Source organism: Salminus brasiliensis, chromosome 1, assembly GCF_030463535.1.
Source record: "Salminus brasiliensis chromosome 1, fSalBra1.hap2, whole genome shotgun sequence".
In the NCBI taxonomy this organism is placed as follows: domain Eukaryota; kingdom Metazoa; phylum Chordata; class Actinopteri; order Characiformes; family Bryconidae; genus Salminus; species Salminus brasiliensis.
In genome coordinates this window covers 33459546-33481317 of record NC_132878.1, presented here as the reverse complement: position 1 = coordinate 33481317, position 21772 = coordinate 33459546, and the positions used below count along the sequence as shown (strand labels likewise).

General features: G+C 39.9%; 1 protein-coding gene across 2 annotated transcripts in view; it reads left to right on the top strand.

Annotated features, from left to right (window-relative positions):
• Positions 1 to 6289, top strand: part of LOC140554821 (exostosin-1) — a 289508-nt gene extending 283219 nt beyond the window's left edge. Inside the window, exons 11-12 of one of the 2 annotated variants that reach the window (XM_072678213.1) lie at positions 2279 to 2450; positions 3892 to 4361. In XM_072678213.1, the coding sequence (XP_072534314.1) occupies positions 2279 to 2450; positions 3892 to 4077 (358 nt within the window). In that variant the 3' untranslated portion in view covers positions 4078 to 4361. Of the gene's footprint in view, positions 1 to 2278; positions 2451 to 3891; positions 4362 to 6209 lie in introns of those variants that run through there. The other variant, XM_072678222.1, reaches the window with a different exon arrangement.
• Positions 6290 to 21772: the final 15483 nt, after the last annotated feature.

Below are 21772 nucleotides of genomic sequence, written 5' to 3'. Positions count from 1 at the left end.
AAAAACTGTTCATTTGTACTGATTGAGCTCATGACATCATTCATACATATCCCAGACTTCTGAATTCTCAGTTGGAAATCCTCTCATTTATCCTGCGTTTCAGGTTACAGCTTGTAAGGCTCAAGCAATCCTTAGCCAAGTGTAAGAGGAAGTCTCACACACACACACACACACACATACAAAGCTGCTTCTGCTGGCAGCTGGGGTGTGGAGAGAGGTGTGTAGGGCAGGTGAGCTTCACAGTGTAGTTTACTTCTGGTCATTACTGACTGAGGGATACACACACATACTTACTATGCAGGAGAGGAGGAACCTGCTGACTGTGACAGAATGAGAGAGAGAGAGCGCGAGAGAGAGCGCGAGAGAGGAGGAGGAGAGTAAAACCTACCTCATTGCTTCACTGTTAACTGTAGTACTTATCTTCTGTCTTACTTATTATCATATATATTAAATTCTATGTACATATTTTTGTAAATTAGTTGTCACTTTTAGGGTCATTATTGTTGCTTTAGTCTTTTTGTTGTTATTGTTGTAGTACCACGGCAATATTGTACTCATTGCAGTCGTATCAATAAAGTGACTCTTTGAATTTTAATCTGAGAGAGAGAGAGAGAGAAAGAGAGAGCTAGGTAGACAAGAGAATGAGGAGCAGAGAGCGAAAAAGTAGGAGAGAGAAAGAAAGAAAGAAAGAAAGAAAGAAAGAGAGAGAGAGAGTAAGAGAGAAATAGATACAGGTCATATAATACAGAAGCGAGAGGTAGAACTGTTGAACCCCTTTCCTTTATTGATTACTAATAATCCTGTAAACAATGTAATCTCCAGAGTTCCTTTCTAATCTATATCTATTTTTTCATCCTTTCTGTAATTATTGTCTTTGTCTTTGGCTGCTTTGTGTATTTTATTATTCACATGGACTTATATTTAAGGTATTTAGTAGACACTGTTTTCCAGAGCGAATAACAAAAGTGCTTAGTCATTCACTCAGAAAACCCAAAGCTAGTGCTGATACAACCCGAATTTAAGATACTTAAACTGACCTAATACAAAGAATTTTCACAATTTCTATAACCTGAATATAAATAGAGTTTTTTATGTGATTAAATTGCTGTAGTAAAACCTCTGCCTCTGGTTGTTTGACCTTAGTCCTCTCGTCAAATAGAGTGTGTAATGCCAATCATAACTACTGGGTGGAAGTGTCGGAAGTGTATTCGTGTGACACAATACTTCCAGCTATTTTTGGAAAGTATAAGTATTTTCTACAAAAAACCTGTCTCTATTATATCCCAACATTGTTCAGAGTTGCCTGGTTTGGGTAAACAGAATTGTATGCTAATATTACCTCATTGTAAACACTACACAAGCTCATACTGCCCAAGTTCCTCACTAGACTGAACTTTGTGTTTTACCTTTAGGCTGTCATTTACTCACAATTATTAGATATGATCTAGTGCTTATTTCAGCCATAGCCATCACAGCATAGCCTCACTGTGCATTTTATATATATATATATATATATATATATATATATATATATAGGGATGGGGAAATTTATCCATGTTTTATTGAGCACACTAAACTTCCTCACAATAATCACATCACAGTGACTGTTTGGTAATGCTTGTTAATTCATGCCTAGTATTACCCTAACTGGGCAAGTCAACCAGCTGGCTGACTTTACAAATGTATTTCTTATTTTGACTGTTAAAGCAGGGTTATGTAGAATTGGTAATTCCTGCTCCTGGGTGTAATTTTACGCTTTGAGCCACCACTGACACGGCAGAGTACTATTACAGTCACACAAATATGACTCATGTTACGCAGTGTTACACAGTTCTCGTAAGTGATCTCCTGACCACTTTACCAGAGTTACATAATCCAATAACTGGCGTTCCAAGCCCGGCATTGCAACGACAGGGACGCTGTTCTCCTCATGTAAGTCAGTGAAGGAATGCTGTGATTTTGAAACTGTTATTCTAAGGTGAAATGCTACTTTAAGTGCTCTCGAAAGAGAAGGGTCTTCAGGTGGCGTTTAAATATAACAGCTGACCCTGCTGTTCGGGCACTAAAGGGAGTGTGTTCCACCACATTGGTGCCAGGACAGAAAAAATGTCTGAATGCTCTTCTTTTAGGATTCTTTATGATATTTACACCAATAACACACCACTGACCTGACCTGAACTGAACTGAAGAGAGAGAAGACAGAACAATGGAATGAGATACATCCATCTCTTTGAGACACACACACAACTCACTCTCTCTCTCACCCTCTCTGTCTCAGGTACTATAATTACCTGTACACTCACTACCTGCCTGCCCGGCTGCTCTCCATGGTGGACCAGCTAGCCAACTGTGAAGACATTCTAATGAACTTCCTCATCTCCGCGGTAACCAAGCTCCCGCCAATCAAAGTCACTCAGAAGAAACAGTACAAGGAGACGATGATGCAACAGGTCTGTGCTCTCCTCTGTGTGTGTATGTGTGTGTGTGTGTTTAGATAGATGAGTGTGTGTATCCCAGGTGATTCCCATGCTGCAATCAGAAACGGCAATGCCAGGCCTGATGGATAGATTGCCCCAGGGCAGTGTGTGTGTGTGTGTGTATGTGCGTAGCTCTGTATGGCTGCTGTCTTACTCAGCACTATCAGCCTTTTGATGAATGTCTCAATAGTGAAGCAGCTAAACCTGCAGCGGAGGGGCTTCAGCTGATTCTTTCTCCACTCTTCCTCTCATCCCTCACTCCATCCTTCTCTTCTGCCCTTTACTCTGATTCTTTTGTTTATCTGCTGTGAAAAAGAATACTAGCAAAGGGTAAATAATATTGACAGAATCCTGATACTGACAAGTAAGTCTGATAAAGCTGACTTGATTACACTGCCCGCATCTGTCTCACTTACCTTCTTGTGTTTTAATGACAATATTGCAGTGTTTTAATGACAATATTGGAGTTATAAGGAAGACATACTGTAACAGTGGCCTGAAATATAATCTGGCTGTTCAGACTGGGGCTGCATTGCTTCATTTCAAACCCGTTTTGGATTTCAGCACTATATATGAAGGTGGCAAAAACTGGAATTGTGTTTGTTATGCTGTTGCCAATGCCATGCAAATAGCCTCTCAGATTTGGGCCACATTTATCAGCGGTGTAAATGAAGCCTAGGTTTCAATTACTTATTTTCTTATTTTTAAACATAGGATCTTAACATAACAATGAATTTTGTCTAAAAGTTTATTTTCTACTTGGTATCCTTTGAGAAAAAATAATTATACTAAAATTATCTCAATATAATTACTATTTCTCTTAGAATTTTTACTTGGTATCCTAAACAGTGGTTTATTGGACTTACTATCTTAAAACAGTGATGCATTTTATTGAATTTTTTACTTAGTACCTCAAAATAATGACTAATTTTCTTAAGAATTTGGCTTTGTATTTAAGAATATTTGTAACCTGACATTTTAACTACATAATTGTGTATTGTCTTGACATTTTGGCTTAGTATCTCAAAATAAATATTTGTTTTTTTGCCATTTTGACTGTTTACATTGAAATAATTATGCTTTATCTCCACCGTTAATTTTTTTTTAAATAATATAACAATCAGAATAACAATACAAATCAGTACACCAGTATTCACATTGCATGGTTTCTAATAAATCATAATTGAATCAAATTGTTGCGACATCACCGATTTACAACTATACACTGTAGAAAAGATTCAATGCCAGATTCATAAAACTCAGTGGCAGCGGTGGTACGCCACAAAATGAGCTGCATGCTAATTAGGTGGCAGTTCTCAGTGCACTGTCACTCTCTGTTTGTACATTGTAGCTTCTCTAGTATCACTGTCTTACTTTCTCTCTCTGTCTCTCTTTCTCTTTCTCTCTCTCTCAGGGTTCCAAATCGTCCCGGTGGGCAGACCCGGACCACTTTGCCCAGAGGCAGTCCTGCATGAACTCTTTCACCGGCTGGTTTGGGTTCATGCCGCTTCTTCACTCTCAGCTCCGTCTGGACCCCGTCCTGTTCAAGGATCAGGTTTCCATCTTACGCAAGAAATACAGGGACATTGAGCGGCTATAGGGGGTGGGCTATCTCCGCGCCAAACTCAGATTACGTCTACAAAAGTGAACTGCCTTTTTTGTTAAGGCGAGCCGTTTTGCCTGGACTTGGTCTCATAAATATTATGTCTGCAAAGTCATTTAATAAAAAAAAAAAAGAATATGCAACTCTGGGCCTTTTTTCCTTTCAGCGGCTGTGGTCGAAGCCACTGTGGGTGTCTGAGAACGAGGCGGACTTTACATCCCTGTCATCTTTATCGTTGTTTGTGGAGACGCCCAGCACTCCTTGATGCCTGCAATATGTACTTTCAGTTCACTTATTTTTTGTACGATTTTCTCTTTTTTTAAAAAAGAAGTCTAAATCAAATTCTCTCTAAATAAAAAAAATCTGAATGCACACTGGGGTTTGAGTGCTGATTTAATGTGCTTGGCTCGTCCATCTTCTGATGTCATTTACAGTCTGTTTCGAACAGCTTATTTTTCCTGGCAGCTCAAATTGAAATGGTTTATTTTTGGGCGCTTCGTAATATAAGGAGGTTTATAAGTGAGAACGACTGTAAGTTTCTGAAATGTCTTCTGTCTGCAGTTCTGCTTACTGTGGCTTTCAATTTACATCTACAGAAGTCAGTTTTATGTGCATATGTATGCATGTGTGTGTGTGTGTATGTGTGTGTGTGTGTGTGTGTGTGTGTGTGTGTGTGTGTGTGTACTCGGCCCATAACAGATTGAGGACATCAACTGCAACTATATCAAATGAATGATAATGACAATAATATTTAATAATTTGGGACTTGATGATTATTTGGTCAGGTTAAAAAAATCATAAGCAATATTTAAAATGCAATGAATAGCTAAAATGATTTCTGTTTAGAAGACAGTGATGTAGTCATGGCAATGTAAATCACATACATGGCAAATCTTTTTTCTGTGTTTTTAAGCTTTTATTTTCTGGCAGAGGTTGGAGTCTGTAGATTGGTGTGGGATATGAGGGTGTTATGGAGGAAAAGTTACAATAAACTTAAAGTCACTACAGTTTCCACCATGGTGGTAAGGATTGGTGGCTAACTAGGCTAATTAGGTCACTGAAAATGAACTTTAGTGATGAATGTTGGGTAATGTAGTGTAAGAACAATGATGGGAGAAACATAAAAAGGACACAACATTTTGTAATGAAAACTGTCAGATTGTTATAAAAAAAGATCTTCATACCATGGCAAACACTTTGATAAACTTGAAACTAATGGAGTGTTGACGGTAAATACATTTATATGTTTGTTTTTTTTTGTAATTAAAAAAAAATTGTAAGGTAACATATTCCCCAAACGTCTGATGGACATTGCAGATGTCTGTTTTTATTCTAAGCAACTCCATCTGATACTTATATCAGAATATTAGACTATTAGACTGGAGCATATATATATATATATATATATATATATATATATATATATATATATATATATATGTATATATATTTCTGCATAAATTTGACTTATACTTAAAGCTAAAAAAAAAACTTATCTTAGTAGATAAGGAGACCCAAAATTAAAAAAAAGATCTGGTCATTTATTTACGGAAGAAAATTATCCAATACTACATATCTGTGAGTAGCGAAAGTATGTGAATCTTTGCGATTAGCAGATCATTTGAAGGTGAAATTAGAGTCAGCTTTTTGCTGAATCTGGACCAGGACTGAAATTCAAAAGCAAAATAAGCTGAATCTCAAGAGAACATGGGTCATGCAACAAGACAATGACCCTAAGCACACAAGTCCTTCTACCAAAGAATGGTTAGAGAAGAATGATTGCATTCAGCCACAAGAGCATTGGTGGGGTCAGGTACTGCTGCTGTATGAGTTCAACTCCACTCATTTCAAAGTAACTGGATGGAGGTCCATCCCTCCAGAGAACACCATTCCACTGCTCCACAGCCCAAGTTGGATAGTAACTGGATTGTTATATAGTTATATCCACTAATTAGAAAGGGTGTCTGGATACTTTTGGACATATAGCACATAGGATGATGGCTCTATGCACGTACATGCAAGACAGCAGGCTTGTCATAGTGTGTTCCTGTATTGATGAGACTAACTGTATTTGCTGATCATGCTACTTGTGTATGTGTGTGTGTGTATGTGTGAGTGTGTGTTGACAGGTCAAGATTCTGACTGATGTCTAAACTCTTTCATCTCTCTCTTGAGGAGCACATGCAACAGAGAGAAGAATGGACAGGCGGAGCTTTACCTTTTCATAGCACTCCCTCCATACCTCCCTCCCTATCGCTCTCTCTGCCTTTACTCCTCCCCCTCTCTCTTTCTTTGTCCCTTTGTTAAGCTCTCCCTGTTCTCTGTGTTCTTTTCTCTGTCAGTTCTCATCACAAGTGATGTCTTCTTTATGGCACTTCTAACACTCTGTCTGAAGCAAAGCTTATTTTGCGAAACTTAAACTCCAGTTATGTTCACCCACACATTTATATTACTTTACGACAGTGGTCCGCAAACACCCGCATTTCGGTATTGCCATTTTTCAATTCTGTATTGCCATTTTTCTTTTCAATTATTATTATTATAATTAATTTTTTTATGTTTAGTTTGTGTTGATTGAACTGTATTTTTTTTTTACAAAGAATGAACAGATGTTTTATGGATGAAACCAGGCTGCTGCTGCTTTCCAGGGATAGTTCTACATTTTACCATTGCTTTGTACCACAGAACATTAACCATATAAAGCCCATTAAAGGGTCAGTAACAATATTAACACAGGAAAGCTGGAGCTTAAGCATATATCCCATTCCCCGTCACTGCACATCAAGTTCCCTAATGAAATGCAGTAAAGTGTCTTAGGCCAGTTTCACACATACAGTAAACATTGGTTATTTACATATACAGTGGGCCTTATTTCAGAAACACCACTGCTTAATATATAAGGTCTGGGGGAAAGTGCCAAAACACCCCTATTTACATGTTGAGCAGCATTACCAGTGGTTGATGTAGATGCAGGTACATGTAGACATGTAGTGGCGGTGAACAGACTTGAACATACATGTTTAAAGCTGTAATTATACACACACAGAATGTCTAAGCGAAATCAATGTAAAACCCTCTGAGGTATCTGTATAGTCACCGTATATAGGGTCATTATGAATCAACCAGATCCTGCTATAGAGAGGGTAGAAAGCTGTACCGGCAGCTTTAGAGACGTGCCAGTACACCTGTACTGGTGCTGGTACTGATACTGGTACTGCGTAGCGGCCCACTGCAAGCACTGCTGACGTGTGATTTGGTAAATGCTTGAACCTGAACACTGTAATCATCTCCACAGCATTTGTGGAGCAATTGTTAATATGTCAGTTATTAATAGCATGTGTTAAATTGGAAATCCAAGAACAGAAACAACTATTCTTAACCAGGTCTTCAAAACAAAAAAAGACCTTTAATCCAGTTTCCAGTCGTGGATTTTGTTCTTGCTGGAAGTTCAGGATAGTTAATGTAACTGTTAGGCCACATAGAGTCACACTTACCAAGGATTACAAAGTCCAGGACTGGAAACAGCATTAAAGGTCCCGATTTGAAGGCTGCTGTTAAATTGGGAATTTGATTAATGCCAACTGGACCTTGAATACCAACTATAATAACTAGTATTTCTTTTAATAACAATAATAAATTGTATAGATTTTTTGTTTAATTTGCATTGTTTATCAGAGCTTATTTCACTGGTTAGTGAAAAGACATGCAAAAATAGGCCTGACACCGCTTCTCTAGAATAATTGCCAGCTCTTGAGCGGGCTGTGTGTACGCTATAACCTGTTAACATGGCTACTGAAATGATCCAGCATAGCAACAGAGGTATTTATAGACAAAATGTCCATGTTAACTAAATGTACAGGCTGTTTACAGCAATATGGTTCAGGTGGCATGGGTACTAATGAGTATGCAATAGAACACAATCTATTTGTTCAGTGAGTTGTGTGTTCTCTGCCAAGCACTTCCGCACTGTGGGTGGACAGAAAACAAAACTGACAGCCCATACCAGTGGTGGGACATGGGTCAGTTCCATTCAAAGGTAGAATAACTGTGTGTGGGTGTGTACTCTGTCCTTGAGCCAAAAAAGCTGTCAAAAGTGTGCAAATCCAATAGCTACAGACATCAAACCAGCCATCTCTGGGTGTCATCAAGAAGGTAAAGCAATGTATGTGTATGTTTGTGTGTGTGTGTGTGTGTGTGTGTGTGTGTGTGTGTGTGTGTGTGTGTGTGTGTGACATGTGTCTCCAGCCCATAGCACAGCCGAGTCCACATCAAAAACACTGTTGAATTCTCTTCACATCAATCAGCCGGGCACGCTCAGCCTACGCTTTAAAGGCAGATGGCAACTTTCGCTTTTGGCCCACTCTGACTCAATCCATACCTGACATTGACTGCGCCTGTAGTGATTACCCCACTCTCTCTGTCTCTCTCTCTCTCTCTCTCTCTGTCTCTCTCTTTCTCTCACATCAAAGCATCATGATACTGCAATGAGCAAGCAAAATCTAACACAGTCATGACATGCCAGCTTTAGTCCCATTATGATTATGTATGCATACAGTGATGATTTCATTTTATTCAAATTTTGTTTTGAGTATCATCAATCATTAGATGTATCATAAATGCCTCCATTTATTTTAGGCTTTATGTTGTATGGGGGAGCTACGAACGGGTGGATTTATTGGCAGTATCAAATGGGGAGAAAAACGAAATAAATAAATAAATAAAAACACTTCAGGCAATGCCCATCCTGTGTGTGTGCGCATGTAGTGGTACACAATCTCCATACACACATACACAATGGACTGCGATTTGTTGTGGTTTGTTGGTACTGGTGTAAAATATCTGGTTTATAGTGGGTGAATGTGCTAGGATTTCTATAGCGTGTGTGTATTAGCATTAGCCTTAGCCTCCTCCTGGTTTTGAATGCACTCTTTCAGGGCTGGTTTAAAAAAAAGAAAAGCGGGCTGTTCTCCCGCTGGTAAAACAGGGCGTTTTAGGGATAGTTGTATAAAGGTTCAGATATTATGACCTGGTTTCATGTTCCATTGTAAAACAGCTCCACCCTGCAGACTCTCAACTCTTTTATCTATCTTCTGAGAATGCTGCTCAGTGCTGCTGGCTGGGCAATAATGTCCGATAATTGGCACCCTGAGGTCACTAGATTTCCTATACCCTATATCCATTAAAATATGCCTGGATCGACCTGATCCAGATCCCCTGGATCGAATCGTGACATCCCTACTTGCAACTACTTACAACATTTAAATCATGGAAAGGCAAAGTGGCATTTTTTCAATGAGGGATATTGTTTTCTATGTGTAAAATGTGTGTTAGGCTGCTAGGATGAAAAGGGAGGGATGAACCCCCTCCCCCCACATTTTTGTAAAAACAGAAAGTAGGCCACAATATAAATAAAAAAAGATATAGTTTTTAAACACAATATCACATAGAAAAGTCGAAGTGCCCTCTCAGAAATGTAGACAACAATCTACACATATGATCCAGCTTGCTTTTGTTTTTGTTAATCAAACATTTCCATGGGAAAAATGTGTAGCTCAATGGTATGATGCCCAAAAGCTCTAAAACCGATGAAATGCTTTATTTGACTAATGTGAGAAGGCATTAAACTGAATGAATAACCCTGTAAAAAAACTGTGAATGCATGTAATTATTGAGCTAATAGCTTCTAACTAATAACTTACATGCTTATAACTATAACTAAGATTAAGAGAATATTTTAGAAATTCCTAGATGTTTTTTTTAGCAATTGCTTTGAAAACATGCTTATAAACTTATCAGCATTTTTGTTAAGGTTCATTATCAATGAACCTTTTCTTTGTAAAGGTGTCCTGCTTTAGCCCCCGGTCTGTTGCGGCACTTCCGAATGACACTGTGTTCCTGAGTTTCTTCACTAACATTCAATTGTCATAAACGGCGGGAGTTTAACAGCCTGAAATCAATCAGCGAGTGAGGTGCTGTGCAAATGTAATTCTTTTCCAATAAAACTTCAGAAAAAGCAACGTTTTCCCCTGTGCTAATAAAAATGTTTATTTCTGTCCCCCCGTAGCTTTGATAAGTGCTTGTCAATGTGAGCTAACAGACTCTCTTCGGCCTAAATTGGCTGGAGATTGAAGATGCGCAGAGAGAGGCGCCTCTTTCATCAGTTATGATATTAGATCAGGGTGCGATGATGAGTGAGTGTTACGGCATGACCGCAACTTTTTTCTGTACCTTGGTCACATCATAAATAGTAATTACTTTCCCTCACATTCACTGTCTCTCTCATATACACACACACAAACTAGCTCACCTTCCCTCTCATCACACCCTCATCCCTCCTCATTTAGGCGTTCGAAATCAACTCATCTATGTCTGCTTATTTATTCACGCACACAGTTATTTATTCAAGGAATCCCAACTGAGACTGAAAACTGGTTCACAGAGGAGCTCTGCGCATATCGCGCTAAACAAACAAATACAAAAATGCAGAAGAGTGAGATGAATAATCACACTCACAATTACATCAACTATGTAATATGGTGTAATGACCATAAGTACACAGCTCTCTGCACTAGGAGCCAACAGTATGGACTGTCTTGCAGGCTTTGAGATATCAAGACCAAAGCAACCACAAAGCATGGCATAGATAACAACTAGATAACAGCACCCTACAGACCATCTACCAACCTTCTAGGATCATCCTAGCAATCCTGAGACACTGGAACTGACACCCTAGCAACTACTACAGATCCATTAGCAACCACCTGACCACATCTTAGTATCAGCCCAGGACACCATATTAACCATCTAGCATAGGAACAGCATAGAAACTGCCTAGCAGCCACATAGGACACCATAACATCTGCTGAGCAACACCATACTAACCACTTGGAATGATCTAGCAACTGCCAAGCAACCACCTGGTAGCAACCTCAGGGCAACCTCTCTCTCTGTGTAACAGCATGTGGCTGAGGACTGAATCTGTCCCAACCCACTGACTTTACGCTGTGTTTTTAGGCACTTGTGTGAATTGCTGTTGGTGCACTGAGGAAACAGCCCTCTATTTCTCACACTCTCAGCGGCCCACATGGCGCACACAGCCCATACACATAGTGGCCCACCGGGAATTGCAGAGGTGTTGTGCCGGTTTGTGCGAACTCGTCAAAATGTCCTACCACAGCATGTATTTAGGGCTACTATACTACCTAATATAACAGTAGGAAGATTATACTGCTAAAAGCACCATGTCAGAAGTATTGGTAGGATGCCACGTAGAATATGTAGACTTTTCAATTTGTACAGAAACACCACTTCAGTTTGGAGCTCAGTCAGGTAGTGTTGAGGTCAGGCTACTAGACTGGACCACTGACAAACAACTGTGTCCGAATACTTTATTGAAACGTCCTCTCCTAGAGTCTGTCTGATCTGGTAGCCATGTAGATAGACAGCTAGCTAGATAGCCCTGTCAGATTGTTTACTCAGACCATGAGATAATGAACAGAAAGAGTCAGAAGAAGTAGACAGGAAAGGTAGCTTCAGTGAAGTATTTGGACGTATTCACAGTATTCGCATGCTTTTGCATTTGGTTGGAGTTTGTTGGAGAAACTCTTGGCCTGGTAAGCATATCTCTGCATAGCTAAAATTGAGTCAGACTCAGGCTGCTCTACTACGCTGGTGCATGGACCGTCTGTGGAGATGGTTTGGTGGCCTTCTCTACTGTTCTTTTTTATGCTAATTTAAGTGTGTGATCCTAGGCATCCAATGCCAGCGTTCTGCACACCGGTCTTGCGTACGTCTTATTAGTTCTCTGGCCCGGGGGCCATGTTGCCATAGGGACAGTATGCTGCACTGGACAGGGCTGTTTGTTTGGAGGTCAGGGAAGCTCTCCTCACGGTGTTACAGTGATTGGCCCCCTCTGTTTACTCTGTATACTCTCCCTCTCTCGCCTCCCTCCCTCCCCTTCACCTTCTCTCATTTCATTTTCATTTCAGTAACGCTTTATTGGCTTTGGCAGTGCACAGAAATTGACTTTCACAGTACAATTTTGCCAAGGCAATAGAAAGTGTGTACTATCACACACAAAAAATGTACAGTGCCAGTCAAATGTTTGGACACATTTTTGCATAGAAGTGTTTTTTTTTTTTTTTGCCTTAGTTTGATGTAGAATATGTAGGTTTGCTTGAAGTAGAATAATAGTAAAGACACCTAAAGCAAGTAGCCAATATGAATTTATGCCATATCAAAACTATCTTCCAATTTAGACTTCTCAAAGTAGCTCCTCGTTGCCATGGCTCATCTTTACACACTCTTGGTTATCTCTCAAGCAGCTTCATGAGATGCCTTTGGCTTTTCAATGCAGATATACCAAGACCATGCTGCAGGTCAGGGAGGTCATTTTTTGGTCTAGTTTTATCTGAATAGTACACTAAAGCCCCCTAATGATTATCTACAGATATTCACATTGTTTGCTTCAAATGTCTACAGATGCTTGTTGAACTTGTGAAGATCCTCACAAAATCTCTCCAAGAACAATATTAATCTAGATTATTGATCCCAGAAGCAACATCCAAAGAACTGCAAGCCTCTCTTGCCCTAGCTAAGGTCAGTGTTCATGAAAAACACTGGGTTAGAATGGGGGCCAAGGCAGAATTGCACAGTGGAAACCATTGCTAAGCAAGAAGAATGTAAATCCTCGCCTCAGTTTAGCAGATGAACACCTAGATGATCCTCCTGAAGTCTGCAACAACAACAGAAGAATCTAAGGAGAAGCTACAGAAGCTTTTGGCTTTTTTCCCCATGGCCCCATTGGGCTGCAGTGTGTCACGGCACCGCCATCTTAGTCATCTTTCAGTATTTAAAATGTGCACTAATTCAAGAAATCAGAGGCACAACGCTTTTATGAGACATCGTTAGATACAGTAGGCTCCTGTTTACACAAGGCGCCCCAGGAGTTCTTAGGGAATTTACTCGGTCTAAAGCAGATAACGGGACTCTTATTGCAATTTCATCTCTGGCTTTCGCATTATGGCTGCATTTAGATGATGGAGTGAAATCTTTTAAGATGCTCCACTCGTTCTGCCCACTGTTATCTTTTTGATTTAGTCTTGGTCTTCTGAGAAAAATGTACTTTTTAATCATGTTGTACAGCAAAAAAGAAAAAAAGAGTTCTCTATGGCACTGAAAAGAGGATATTTGACATCTTGAGTGCAGTGTAGAATGATTTTTTAAAGGTTCTCTGAAGAATTCTTGGAGAATCACTTTTTGAAGAGTGTATTGATTCATTTTAGCCTGTTTGTACTGAGTTAAATGGCAAAAAGTATGAGTTGGCCAAGCAGATTTTTTATGTGCTTTTTCCTAGTCAGCCCACATGGAATTGCTGCCTGAAAACCTTCCTGGGCCGGGTTCCAGTCTTTTACAGGGTTCTATACACACAGCCAGTGGGCAAATTAGTAAAGCCAATTTATCTAATTCACCTCATTATTCCCATTATGTGTTTTTGTTGCTGTTGTTGAGGTGTGAAACTGGAGTACCAGGAAGAAACCCAAACATTGCAACGAAGAGGATTTTCTGTCTCACTGCTGCTGGTATTAGCTAGGCTGACCGTACATAATGATAAGTGTCTTTAGGACTTAGTAAAGCACCCTTATACTGTTATGTGTGTATAGCAGGTAATGCACAGCCAGACACCAGCGTTCCTGAAGAGTCTCAGTTTATTCCTCATGGGCAATGGTTTCCAGAACACTAATATTTTTGGGTTTGTTTACTCCAACTACCTTCTTCAAATCCCACCAAATATTTTCTATAGGGTTCAAGTCAGGTCACTGTGATGACCACTTCAGAATCTTCCAGGACTTCTTCTGAAACCAAATCTTGGTGGAGTTTGAGGTATGCATGGGTTCATTGTCCTGTTGGAAGGTCCAATGACGTTGATGTTATTTCAGAGTCTGCACTTTATTTTTCCTTGGGTCAGTAGAAGTGCAGTACAGTCATGGAGACAGCCATGGAGACCTTCGGTGCTTAGTATGTGCCTTACCGGGCAAACTGAAAACTTTGCTGTGAAAGCTTGCTGTAGGTCTTTTGCAGTCACTCGAGGATTTTTGACCTTCTGCCTCCTCTGGTGGCAGCTGGTGCTCGCTTCCTTACTGCCACATCCAGGTAATGTAGTCAGAGTTCTCCATGTCGCACCACTGTCCTCTCTTTTTGAAAGCAAAGTGGTATCAGTGATTCCACTGTCAGCAGCACATTACCTCCAGACTCTGCTACTTGGGGGCTAGTTTCCTGTGCATAGGTCTTGCAGAAGAGCAGCTCAAGCCGGAAAGCCGTAGAAGAGAGCGAGTGTTAGCAGTACGCTAAAAGCTTTTATCATCTCTCCTCTTCAACATCCGCACCATAAAAAGCAAACAGGACTATCTCAGCTTACTACCAAACTTGGGTATTTTATTACCAGTGAGACTCATGACAACCGAAGGGAACCTGGGGAAGTGAGTAGGGGCAAGGCTAATAGCTAATCCGTCTACAGTCTCTTCAGCTAGCTAACCAGACACTCCACTGAAATGACACTGAGAGGACAGCAACACAATCAGTTAAGTCTCAGGAATAATTACAGTGTTTTTCTACAAGCCTTCCATAAAAGAAAAATCTGTGGTTTTCAGTATGAGGCAGAATAACAGGCTTGTAAATAGGCTTGTAAAACCACATCTTGGCATTTTTCACCCCAATCAAAGTTGTCCTATACATTAGACCAACAAGACCAACTTAAAATACTGAATGAATGCACTGCTTAGCAGATTTAAATGTGTGGTGTCCTATGTCCCATTCACAGAGATACAGCTACATCACTGCTTCTTCTTTTGACTGCTGTGGTTGAACTAAAATGTGTGCACTAGTGCTGACTGGCATCCTAAACAGCATGTTGACTCATAGCTGCTAGTGCGTCTCCATCATTAGCTGTGCTAGCACATTTGGTGGAATAAGTCCTCCATGCATCTCCCCATCTGCGGTCTCTCTCGTGCGGACTTTGGAGAGGCTGCCTGGGTCGGCGTCTGTGACTGATCCTAATAGCAGAGCCACAACAATCCATCATTGGAGGCACACAAACCACCCCATGTTCATTCCCATGGTAGGAGTTCATTTGAAATCTCATTTTCTAGCAGATTTTCAATTTCGCCTCCTGTTCCCCCACCACCACCCGCTCGCCCGCCCCACTCGTTTTCTCTCTCTTTCACTCCGCTCCCTCGTTCATCCAGCCACGACCTGGAGGGAGACAGGGAGAGGAAGGAGTAGGCGCTCACTTCATCTCACTGGTAATATCCTGCAAGAAAGCGCCGCTGTTTTCTATTGGGATGCCACGGAGATAAAAACCCAGAGTCGTATTCAATCCGAGGTTGTTTACAAGCGCAAATGCATGAGGCCTGCTCCAAATGACACAAATTATTACCCTGAATAGGGACAAACAGCAGGGCCTCCCACGTGAAAGTGTTTCGTCTCTAAACAAAAGGCGGTTTATTTCGCCTGTTTACCTCAGCGGCCACTTTATCAGAAACCCCTGCCTTGTAGGTATACTTTGCAGGTGCGCAATTTATGATAGCTATCACCACGCTCTTCATCAGTAAATAGTTTAACCACAAACTGACTGAAAAAACTAGCTGAAAAAGTGGCCACGTAAGCAGAAGAACAAGGTAGGTGTTTCTAATAAAGTGGCCAGTGAGCGGAAGTACAAGATAAGTGTTTCTTATAAAGTGGCCAGTAAATGAAAAATTACAAGATAGGTATTTCTAATAAAGTGGCCCCATCAGTGAAAAAGTACAAGATAGGTATTTCTAATAAAGTGGCCAGTGATTGAAAGTAGAAGGTAGGTGTTTCTAATAAAGTGGCCAGTGAGAGGAAGTACAAGGTAGGTGTTTCTAATAAAGTGACCAGTGAGTGGAAGTACAAGGTAGGTGTTTCTAATAAAGTGACCAGTGATTGAAAGTAGAAGGTAGTTGTTTCTAATAAAGTAACCAGTGATTGAAAGTAGAAGGTAGTTGTTTCTAATAAAGTGACCAGTGAACGGAAGTACAAGGTAGGTGTTTCTATTAAAGTGGCCAGTAAGCAGAAGTACAAGGTAGGTGTTTCTAATAAAGTGGCCAGTGATTGGAAGTAGATGGTAGGGAGTTTCTAATAAAGTGGCCGATGAGGAGAACCATTTTTCACCATTTCTATTAGAACTGTAATAAGCTTAAAATACAGAAAGGAGTCTGATGAACTAAAGTAAGTCATTTTTTCTTGATGCAGATTGGAATTTTCTGCAGCGCAGCATAAGGTATTTATGCCACATTCTTTCCGCACCTGTTTGCTCCAGGAAAAAATACCAGCACTAATCAGAGTTCATCAGCGTTTCATATGTGACACAGAAAGAAGAGGGTTAGAGTGAAACAGGAATAGGGAGAAAAAGAGAAAGCATAGTGTCCAGGTGAGTTCTACTTAACTAAGAAGACCAATATAAGGAAAGAGTGAAAGGAGGAGGCAGTGATGGAGTGCTGCTATATATAATATGAGCAAGGTCAGCCATCTGACCTTTTCTGGGGTCAGGAATTGGAAGTTAAAGCATCCAGTAGACCATCTGTTCGTTACTTCTCTCACTTATCTCATCTATAGCTGCTCTTGTCTCCCAAAAGACAGAACAGAACCAGCACACACTTCTGTTCATTTACAGCCATTGGCCACTTTATTAGAAACACCTGTCATAGCTGTTCTAAAGGACTGTGGACTGCTGACTAGATACTACTTGGATAGAAGTCCATTCTCAGCAATGACAGTGACACAGTAGTGTTTATGGTACTTGAATGACTGTATCAGACACAGTGGTGCTGCTGAAGTTTTCGTACATGTCAGTGTCTCTGCTAGGCTGAGACCTGGTCCACCACCCAAAAACATCCAACCGAGAGCAGCTCAATGGCCAGAAATGGGGCTAAGACAGATTGTGCATCAATAGATGGGCTACAGTCTGTAACCATACACCAGCAAGAAAAGGGTTTCCAATTAGGTAGCCGTGAAAATAAAGAATATGTATGAATAAGTATCCATACAGAGATTGAGCTTTTGTTTTCTGGGCACAGGTCAAGCTAAAGCAACATACACTATGCTGGTCGCGAGCTGCTTAACCAGCTAGCTAACCAGCATTGGGTTTGTTTTTGTCTACATTCATCATCAACCTCAACTAGATAAACAACCAGTATGACCAAAGCTTGATCATGCTGGTCGAACACCATGAGTTAGCATGACAAAATCTAAGAGCTACAGATCCCTAGACAAGAGCTCTTGCATAATAGGCTTTCTGGACATCTGAATAGTATGACTGTCAAACCAATAGTGGTTGGTGTAGAGTAGTGGGACAAAACAACCCCCCCCCCACCCCCTCAAACCCACCTGGGGAAGATTGGTGTTCAGTTTCCCTGCTGGGCAAGCCATGAAGCACACCTCGCTGCACCAATGGGAAAGTCATCAGGCAAGACCCCTAAAACTGCATTCTCCTACTTGTGTCTCCATTAAAGCCAAAGGCCAGAAACATGCATCTAGGTCATTATTGCAGGCATCAGTTACAAGCATGAAGAGACCAACAGTATAAGTTGACAGATGCTTTAATGAGTGTCTATTTTGTCACTGATGTCACTAATGTAAATTTATAGGTGAGTGGAAATGCTACATTATTGTAATGCTACATTAATGAACTACTAATTGTAGTTTATTTGACCATGTAAATTGGTCTATTTAATTGTCATTTATTAATTATGTAAAAAAAAAAAAAAAGGAAATAGCGAGAAATACAAGGTGTTCCTAAGAGCAACTGTGGATAAAGGAAAGGGAAAAGGTTCTGTAGAGAACTTTACTGGGAACTGTATCTAAACTTTACTCAGTTTAAAGTAGCAGTTTGGCATTAGAATTCTATTTGATTGTAAGCAAATAATAATATTTTCTTTTTTTGGTGGTGTGTGATGCAGTGTTGTGTGATATAGGACTAATGAGCAGTACTTGTCCTTACACAAAGATAAATGACCATAGCTGTGGCCACTGCAGTTTAATTTTACACTAATATGAATGTGGTTGGATGTTTTGTCTCCTGCTTGAGACTAGTAATGAGTACTAAATAAACTAAAATACTAAATGAGCACTAAATGAAAATTTAAGAAGGATGTGTTTTCTCTGAAAAATAGAATTAAGTAAAATGACAAGTATTCAAGTTCAAGAACATTTTGTAAAGTACACATCTTCCACAATAATACCACTTACTGATAAATGTCACTTCTTATGATATGATATATAAAATAATATTTGCATATATTCCAAATGGGCTCTTTTTAAGCTTTTGATGTTTCAGAGTTAAAGTTTTGAAGCTTTAGATGTTTCAAAGTTAAAGTTTTGAAGCTTTAGATGTTTCAGAGTTAGAGTTTTGAAGCTTTAGATGTTTCAAAGATAAAGGTTGTAAGATTAAGATGTTTTAAAGTTAAACTTTTTAAGCTTTGGATGTTTTAAAGGCAAGTCAAATTGAGCTCAATGAACCTTAAATGATTTGGGACAAAGAATTATGTAAAAAAGACTTAATTATGATAGTGTGCACAAGAGAGAGAAAGAAAGAGAGAGATTCAACCAAATTAAGTCCAAATTAATGTACCATTGCAGTGTAATTTACCTGGAAATTTCCATTTAATGGGATTAAACACACACACACACACACAGGCGCACTCACACAAGTAGCTGCATAATGCTCTACGGTTTAATTTAAGAGTCATCTATTAGAGATTAGAGCACTGATAGGTGTTTTTTGTGTGTGTGTGTGTTCATGAATTCATCAGTATTTTATATGTGTAGTATAATTGTAAGTATCTACATAATAGTATGTATTATTATGTAATATATATATACTACTTTTGTTGGAGTAACTGTCTCTACTGTCCTGGATCTTCCTACCAGATTTTGTGGCATTGCTGTGAGGAGTGTAAATAAGGTCAGGATGGTTGGGTAATAGACAAGCTAACTGAGCATTTGCAAATTTGTGTCAGCAATGGCTGGATGCATTTATTAGAATCGGGTGTCCACAAATATTTGGACATATTTGGTGGTGTGTGTGTGTGTGTGCGCGTGTCCCCAAACACACACACCACCAAATTTGTCCAAATATTACACAGAATATACCTGCATGTCTAAGTGTCCTAGTCTTTCCGTCTACCTCCATCGCATATTATACTCTTTTGATTTGATTTTTATTCTGTCTCTCTCCAGCTGACTCTTTCCACACACACACCTGTGTGTGTTTGTAGCTGTTAGATTTCTCAGCAGTGTGCTGTAAATGGAGAGAGGTGGCATTTCTCCATAATGAGAAACTCTCCTTCCTGCCTGTTCTCCTCAGATTGACATTTTCCATTATGGCCTAAAATGTACATATGTTTCTCCATCAGAGCCCCACACAGCTAACACAGCCCTTCAGTCACACCATCAGCTCTCTCTACCTCAGCCTCTCTCACTCTCTCTCTTACACACACACACACACACTCTCTCTCTCTCTCTCTCTCTCTCTCTACATCTACCTCTCTCTACTACTATGTGTGTGTCTCTCTCTCACACAGTCTACCTCCCCCTTTTCTTTCTCACATACAAACTCTCTCTACACTACCACACACACACCCTCTAAATCTTACTTTCACCCTCCTTTCTTACTAGTCTCTCTTTCACTCTCTCTCCTTTTTCTTTTTCCTTCTTTCCTTCTCTCTCTCTCTCTCTCTCTCTCTCTCTCTCTCTCTCTCTCTCTCTCTCTCTCTCTTTCTCTCTGGTGTGATTTATGAAAACAGAGGTGTTGGAGCCCAGTGCTGCCGTGGGCCGGTAAATCCTGATAAAGCCTCGGATAAAAGCAATTTAATGCCATCAATCATGCAATAGTGGACCCTGACGAGAAGGACTGTGTGTGTGTGTGTATGTGTGTGTGCATGTCACATTTTATGAACAGTGCAGCAGCAGTAGGGTCAGCTGTGCTGATGGTGTGTAAAGTCTGTAATGTCAGTTCGCTGCTCTCTAAAGCTCTACCAAAACTCACACTCTGGTTTTTGGAGCAGTAAAAGGATATTCACATGCACAATATTTATACCACTATGCCCTGCACAGTGTGCGCATGTGTGTGTGTGTGTGTGTGTGTGTGTGTGTCCTACAACATATCCAGTTCATGCAAGTCATTGTGGACATGTAGTCTGTGGACATGTTACTCAGATTAGCATGCTAGCTTGCAAAACTAAAGGAGGGAAAAGGCTGTAGTTTTCAACATCATGCAATCAGTCATTCTGTGTGTGTGTGTGTGTGTGTGTGTGTGTGTGTGTGTATGTGTGACTTAACACATTAATGCAGGACCCACAAACCAAACTTAGGCCACTTGTGCATGTTAGCATGCTAGCTGGCTATTCGCTATTGGCTAACAGCAAGTCTTTTTTTTTTTTTTACATTTGCTAACATCTATCATATGAAGGCCACAGGAGGGCATGTTAGTGGTGTAAAAGATAAAAATAAGCCCTAAACAGATGGGATTACATTTACACGGGGAGGTGGAGTAACGTCCTTTTATTCCAGGCCGTCTGTGAAATTCATGACCATTTCACACAGGATTAAAAATCTAGACATAAAAGACTGATATGGGAAAGGCTTGCATATTGCCGTCACCTCCAAAACCATAACCCACCTATAGCAATAATGCAAATCTAGTCAGAAAATGATCAGCTACACTGAGAGAAGTGAAAGGACCGTTTCATTTATTTAAAGGGTATTTTTACTTTGTTCTATTTAAAAAACATGATTTCTGGTTTTGTTCAGTTTGTCCAAAAGCAAATAAAATTCCCCCCAATAACTGTACTGAAATAAAATTTTTACTTTAAGCCAATGGTTTTAATGTCACATGACCTTATGAGATCACATCTGATCCCTCCTCTTGGAGTTCTGCTGTTTGCTCTTCCCTCCCTCTGAAAGTGAAGTCTGTCTGTTGTAGTCAGCTGTGCTGCTTCAGTATTCTTATGAGTAAAAATCACACTTTTTCGATTGGCTCCTGGTGTCATCTATTTGCATATTGGGTGTGTCCTGCATCCACAGTCACCCTCAGTGTGTAGTCATCCCCCCCCCCCCAGTTATCTTCTCTTAGATAAGCAGGTGGGTTTTGTGTAATGTTGTTTTGTTTGTTTGTTTGTTTGTTTGTTTGTTTGTTGTTTTTTTGGCTGGGTGTTACTGTGTGCTGTATGTAAAATGTTATGGATTGTCTTAGTCTAACTGAGCAAGCCTTAAGGTGTAATAAAAAAATTGACTTGAGAAAAGTAAATAAAATTGTGTTAACAAAATTTAGGGTGGTTGCTCACAAGTATTTCAGTGTACGTTTTTATCCAAAATCAGTAACATTGATAATTTCATGTGACCAGGATGATCTGGTGGTCTGTTTCTTAAAACCAGGATTGAGAAAATTGCATCAGATGGTCAGTGGGCTGACTGAAAATGAGTCTGGCACATGTTTATCAAAACCTAGGCCTCATTCAACATGAGTGGTCTTCACTGTGTGACAAATGGTCAGATATCCTAATTCAAATTCAGTGGAAGAATTTATTGAAATCTTCATTACAATTTCTGCAGAAAATAATTTTGTTTTGTTGCATACAGAATAAATGCTATATTATTTATACAGTATTTTTCTGCT